The 6,815-nt window shown below is 38.8% G+C and overlaps 2 protein-coding genes across 3 annotated transcripts in view; both read left to right on the forward strand.

Annotated features, from left to right (window-relative positions):
- tyn (trynity) overlaps window positions 1–6,815 on the forward strand; it is a 222,538-nt gene that overhangs the window by 165,588 nt on the left and 50,135 nt on the right. The window lies entirely within an intron of this gene.
- On the forward strand, window positions 1,861–3,856 carry LOC105264482 (uncharacterized). The gene is made up of 2 exons (XM_011301380.1): window positions 1,861–2,374; window positions 2,677–3,856. The coding sequence occupies exons 1-2, from the start codon at window positions 1,934–1,936 to the stop codon at window positions 3,850–3,852; spliced, it is 1,617 nt and encodes a 538-aa protein (XP_011299682.1). The 5' UTR covers window positions 1,861–1,933; the 3' UTR covers window positions 3,853–3,856.

Below are 6,815 nucleotides of genomic sequence, written 5' to 3' on the forward strand. Positions count from 1 at the left end.
GGGCAACGATTGAAGATTGAAGCGATATAAACATTAAAAAGTGTTGGAGACAGGATTGAACCTTGAGGGACTCCAGCTAATCTGGCTTGTGGTGACGAAAGGGAGGAGTTCACTCTAACCTGTATAAATCTATTTTGTAAGAATGAGAAAATTAGAGTAGCTAATTCAGACTCGATGTTGTAAGAGAGGAGTTTGTGAACTCGTCCCTCCGGCCACACTGAGTCGAAGGCTTGTTCGCTGTCGAGAAGCAGAACAGCAGTAGATTCTTTATTTATGCTGGCTGTTTTGATATGGTTAGTAAGTCTAGCCAGTTGATGGGTGGTGGAGTGGTGGGCTCTGAAGCCAAATTGATTTGAGGGGATGATTTGGAGATTGTGGATGGATTTGGAGAGTCTCAAGAGAATGAGTTTCTCAAAGACTTTGCCAAGGTTAGGGAGGAGGCTAACAGGCCTGTAGCTGACGGGTAAGAAGGGAGATTTGCCTGGTTTGAGGATGGGGATTACGACCGCTCGTTTCCAACTGTCAGGAAAATAGCGGAGAAGAAGACATGCATTATAAATTTTTGATAGGAATACTATAGCTTTTTTGGGGAGATTTTTAATTACAATGTTGGGAATTTGATCGATGCCAGGGGCTGACTTATTTTTTAGTTTGATTATGATTTTACCAACTTCCCTGGGAGATGTGAGAGGTACCGAGGAGGTAGATTGATTAAGAGAAATCTTTTTATTAACTGACGCCGTAATGTGTTGATTGAAAGAGGGATTTCCTCTCTCAGAGGCTAACAGATGAATACTGGCATAGTGAGAGCAAAGGGAGTTAGCCTTTTCGGTATCTTCCGATATTATTTTGTTCTTGATGTTAAAATTTGGTATATTAAGTTTAGGGGTGTTATTGAAGTTTTTCGCAATTCTCCAAATTGAGTGATCCCTTGGAGTGATGTTCTTGAGTTCGTTGTCCCAACTATCTTGTTTCCACTCATTAATTTTTAGCTGCACATCTTTAGTTAGCGTGTTGAGATACGATTTTAGAAGGAGGTTGTTTTTGTTTTTCTGCCAGTAATTTCTCACTTTGTTTGTTTGCTGAATTAATTTGATGATATGATCTGGTAGAGGGGTTACTTTACGGTGTAACGGAAAAGTAGGGGTATTTAATTGATAAGCCTCAACTACCACGTCTGAAAAGGACTTAATATTATCATCAATTTGTTTAGTATTATTAACTAAAGGGTTAGCTGCAGATAACGCATTGTTTAGGAAGTTACAAAAGTTTTCCCAATTTGTTTTTTTAAAGTTAAATCTTTTGGATTGGGAGACAGTTTGGGTTGATCCATATATGGAGAAAAATAGAGGGAGGTGGTCTGATGGTGACTCATGCAAGACTTGGAATAGTATATTGCTCACCTAGGGAGGAAAAGTAGACAAGTCCTTCCCACGTGCAAAATTACCACCCGAGCCGAAGGCAAGGGTGGTATGCACGTGGGAAATGCTTGTCTACTTTTCCTCCCGAGGGTTGCATACGATTTTTCTGTCGATATGCGGCGAAAGTGACGTTTCTAACCCAACGAAGTGAGGTTAGAATGCTCACTTTCGGCGCATGTAGGCAGAAAATTATTTTTCACTATCCTTACACCGAAAGTTCGAACTTTCGCCCCCTGGTGACGCTCTCGAAAGTACGAGATTTTTAACCTGTCGCGATGAGGGAAGAAAATACGCTGAGCGGGCAGAAAGTGAGAAACAAGCCACGAAAGAAGCCTACGCGTAGATGGAATGGTGTGTGGCGGTTGTTTCTCGCCGCGGAGGCATACACTCAAATCTGCACGTTTTCCAACCTCTATTTTCTTTGGGCATTGACGGTTGATCCATATTTCGTGCATCAATAATAAAATCGTTTCAATTTGTTCAACCCAATTTATCACAGGCACAATTATAAAATGGAATCATCTGATGATTCATGTGACAGTGAAAGTGATTATGAGGAAGAATCAACAAGGAATATTAATGGAGAAGCCCAAGATATCACGGAGAATCTACTGCCAACAAAATCATGCTTGAGATACAAGCTTTGTTATAATAAATTTATTAAATGGGCGAAACAAAATCAGAGTGAAGAATTTACAGAGAATGCATTTCTTGTATATTTTCATGACCAATCGAAAAAACTAAAAGCTTCAACTCTCTGGAGTGAATGGTCAATGCTAAAAAGTGTGTTGGATCTGTCTCACAATATTAACCTCAAAACTTTTCAAAAACTCGGAGCTTTCCTGAAAAAACAATCCAAGGGATATAGACCAAAAAAATCCCAAATTTTTTTGTGGGATCATATAAAAACGTTCCTTCAGGATGCACCAGACTCAGTGTACCTCGCAATGAAGGTAAACATGAAAAATAATTCTGCAATTCATTCATATTTACAATTCCATTCTTTAATCGTGAAATTGCTTATATGGGAATTTTACATTTTTTTTTTAGTGAAATGTAATAAAATTCTGGAAAAACTGAAGTGTTGAATAATGGATTCTGACGATCGATTATTTATCCTCGTCTTCTATTAGACCTCTTAATTTATTCCATTTTAGTCGCATTCCATTTTATCGTGTGTCCCATTTGCCAACGTCTTCTCAACTTCTATTTTTTTAATTTTATAAAATCCTACAGAAAAATCCTTACTCTACAGGTGATTCTCATTTTTGGCGTATGTGGAGCATTACGAACTATTGAATTTTGCAACATCCAGACCTCAGACATTGAAGACACAGGAACTAAATACATCGTGAACATTCCCGAGACGAAGACTTACAATCCAAGAACTTTCGTTATTGGTCTGCCAATGTACAATGTAGTCCATCTGTACGCAGCTCTGAGGCCAGATGGATTGTCGACGAACAGATTTTTTTTGACTTATCAAAATGGAATGTGTAGACGACAGGTTATTGGTAAAAATAAATTTTTGGGCACGCCAAAAGCTATCGCACTTTTCCTAAAATTGTCAGATCCTGAAAAGTTCACAGGACACTCTTTCCGCCGGACGTCCGCCACTTTACTTGCAAACACGGAACCTAATGTCACAATTTTAATGCAACACGGTGGTTGGACGTCGGAAAAGGTTGCACGAGGTTACTGCGAAAGTTCATTGCAAAGTAAAGAACGAATGTTCCATAAAATCGCCACAGAAAATGAGTCAATCACAACTAAAAATCCTCATCCAATGTCAAGCACCTCAACAAAAAATTTAAATCGTGGAACATCGGATTATCCACCTGAAACTGAAAATCCTCGCTCTCTGCTCAGAATGTCGACAAATCACTCAAGACCTGAATGTTCATATCGTATGAAGAAAAACTCTCACTCTGCTGTTTCACCGGAACTGAATGCAAATTTTCAATCAGCATCGACTAGTAATTTTGACACATCCTTTGAAAATTTGAACTCAACGTTGGAAAATGATTCTGATGACGAAGTGCTGCAAAATTTCAATTCAGCATTCTTAAACAATAATAACCCAGAAATAGCATCCTCGAGCACAGATGGTGCAAACATCAACACTTCATCTTCTAGAAAACCCCTCGCATCGATGGATAACTTAATAAGACCAGCTTCATTTCCAGTACATTTGAACTCACATAGTTCATCTTTGAAGAGACTAGTTCCAGCATATGGGAATTTGCCTACTGGACAACCATCCAAACAACAAAAACGGAGCGAGTCGCGAAGAGAATCAACGAACAGAGAAGAGACTGATAAAAGAAATATTGAGCACCGTACCTTGGATAATCCTATTATCACAATGAACCATTGCACGATCAATAATTTGATAATAAAAAATTATTATTATAATTCTCAAAATATGTAACAAAAAACTGTGTAATTCTAATACGATTATTATGTTTGTATTCTTTAAAACTAGTCGAAATAAATAAATACCTAATAAAGAATAATTTAAATTTGATTGTAGTTCTTAGCGTTATTTTAATTCTTATTTTTGCAGTCAACACAAATTCTATACATTTGTGAAAAAAAATATAGATTTTTTTTAATTTATAAAATTCATTATTTGCAATTTTATGTAAGAGTTTTTTTACGGAAATTTAAATATCTGAGGAAAGGGATGAAAACTTAGATATTTTAACTACTTGAAAGAAGGAATTCTTTAAATATCAATTTCTCTCACATTGCATGGCGCGGCTTTCCACAAAGTAGTTAGAGAGTGGGGGAAAAGTAGTGCGCCCCAAAAAACTCCTAACCTCTCCTTCTAATATATTATTTTCTGTATTTCTACATGAATTTGTTACGAACTTTCGGTGCGAAGATATAGTGAAAAATAGTATGCAATACACAGGCCGGAAGTTGAGCATATAATCTCGCATGCGTTTGCCGTTTGTGATGATATGCGCAACTTTCGCCCCTTGTATAGCAATATACTATATTAAATGAGCTACGTTAGTGATCAGAAGGTCTATTGTTGATGGATTATTTGCGTTGTAAGGATAGTGGGTGGGTTCACTCGGTGCCTTAAGGATAAGGTTTGAGGGAGAGATAAGATTTAGGAGGATTTTACCTGAATTATTTGGTTCACCAGGAGTCCAGGAAGGATCCTTGGCGTTGAAGTCCCCTGCCACTATTGTTGAGCGGCCTGTCATGAATAGGGATTTCAGCAAATCAGAGTCTAAATTGATATCTGGCGGGTTGTAAATAGAATACAGGTGTATAGCCTTGTTATTAACAAAGATTTCCACCCCTATGTATTCTGTTTTGGAAATTTTTTCATGCCGGAGAGGGATGGATCTGATAGAGGAGTGAACTGCTATGGCCACCCCACCACCCGCCCTGACCGCCCTGTCCTCTCTATAAAAATTGAAATTTGGTAGATATGACTTTTTAACATGAGTGGCTAGTTTAGTTTCCGAAAGTAGAATGACTTGAACATTATGATTCGAGATTATATGAGATAACTCAGGCGACTTCGTTTTCAGAGAATTAATATTAATAGCGATAATATTTATTGATTTTAAAGTCATCATGATGCTTCATCAGAGAAAATATCCGAGTAAGAAGCAATGATCGAGAGACGATCAATGGGGGATTTTGTAGATTTCAGAAGCCTGACCATATCTTTTAACTGATTTAACATTTGAAAAATATTAAGACGCATTAACTCTCTGATAACGAACGTCGCGTCATCTGTACATTTCTTGATGGTACTTATATCGTTATTGATGGAGGATATCATCTCATGTTGTTCGTATGTTGTGGAGGCGGCTTCAGGGTTCGGTGGGGGTTGAGGTCGTCGTTCCAAGATCGTTTGGGATGAGGGATCAAGAAAGAAGTCCAACGGAGAGGAGAACGGAGTCTCATTGGTCCTAGTGGAATCTCTCAGCGTGGGGGTTTTTAGTTCCTTTAGAGTGTTTAGGTTCCTTTGGGTGGCCTCAGCGTACGTGATAGGGTTGGTATTAGGTTTTGATGATGAACTGGTAGACCGTGGCTGGTCTGTCAGTGCCAGGAGGTTAGGATCGCCTCTACCCTTTCTCATTGTGGACGTTTCAATGTACTTGGTGCGTGTTGGACATTGTCTGTAGCTGGCCACATGGTTTTGGCTGCAGTTTATACAGTTGATGGTCTCGCTAATACAGTTTTTGAGTCATGAGGTTCACCACATTTGACACATCTTGGGTTGCGGTTACAATGCGTGCTGGCATGGCCAAACGCTTGACATTTGAAACATTGAATAGGTTGTCCATCAGGTTTGAATTTTTCAACTGTAAAGGTGTGATGCAGTAAGGTTCTCACTTTGTTGAAGTTTGCCAATGAGGTTGAGGGGTCAGCTGTCACTGAGAAAATAGGCAGCTTAATGGATGTAGGGGGGTCTTTGACCTTCTTAATGAATTGCCGAACTGCAATGACAGGAATGTCATTGAGCTTCAATTCCGTTAGTATGTCCTGTTCGCTGAAGCAGGATGGAAGACCTTTTATTATGAATTTCTTGGGTTTATCCTGCTTAAATCCATAAATGTAAAATTTAAGGTCTCTGCTGGCTAAGATTTCTGTGACTGCTGAGTGGTCGGCTCTCGACTTGGGGTGGATGGCCGAGGTTTTCCTTTGAAATTTTATTTTGAATTCCTTGTTTTTGACGACTTCTTTGATTGATTTAATCAATTCCATAATATCAATGTTGATATTTTCAATAATTATTGACGGAGTGGGATCAGTGACTTGGTTGTCCGTTACAGAGCTGTCATTACCCTTCAATTTAACAGGTGGCGAGGCGTTTGGAGTAGCCAGTGCTTCAACGGTTTTGTTTTTCTTAGCCATTTTTTTTGGCGGGCTCATGGTGAATCTTCTCTTGTTCGAGTTCAGAAGGGTTTTGTTGGGGGGTGTTGACACCCTTAAATTCACTTCAAATTTGTTAAATTGGGCAGCGCGGGGTGTGAATTTTGAAAGTAGAGTAAAGGTTTTGTGAGGTTTGAAAGGCGAGGAGGAGCGTGTTCAAAGACGTGTGCTGCCTCGACGGTTTCCAGACCAAGACTGACTGAGCTACCACGCACTTATAACTTGTAATTTTTAATTGTGCATATAAACTCAGTGTTAACTTTATAGAAATACTGTTGTTGAATAACGGTCTATTTATTTAATGTAACTAACATCAGTAACTATTTACTTAATTTACATTATTCATTGACATAAGTTACTTTTTCTCGAAGCCCCCCCCCCCTCCCTCGCCTCCCTTCTTCTTCTTCTTCTTCTTCTTCTTCTTCTTCTTCTTCTTCTTCTTCTTCTTCTTCTTCTTCTTCTTCTTCTTCTTCTTCTTCTTCTTCTTCT

Source organism: Fopius arisanus, unplaced genomic scaffold, assembly GCF_000806365.1.
Source record: "Fopius arisanus strain USDA-PBARC FA_bdor unplaced genomic scaffold, ASM80636v1 scaffold00021, whole genome shotgun sequence".
Classification (NCBI taxonomy): Eukaryota; Metazoa; Arthropoda; class Insecta; order Hymenoptera; family Braconidae; genus Fopius; species Fopius arisanus.

Bases quoted from the DNA above. Each gene is read 5' to 3' on its own strand.
- LOC105264482 (XM_011301380.1), top strand. From the start codon at position 1,934: ATGGAATCATCTGATGATTCATGTGACAGTGAAAGTGATTATGAGGAA. The intron at 2,375-2,676 runs GTAAACATGAAA...CTTACTCTACAG, and splicing joins CAGTGTACCTCGCAATGAAG to GTGATTCTCATTTTTGGCGT.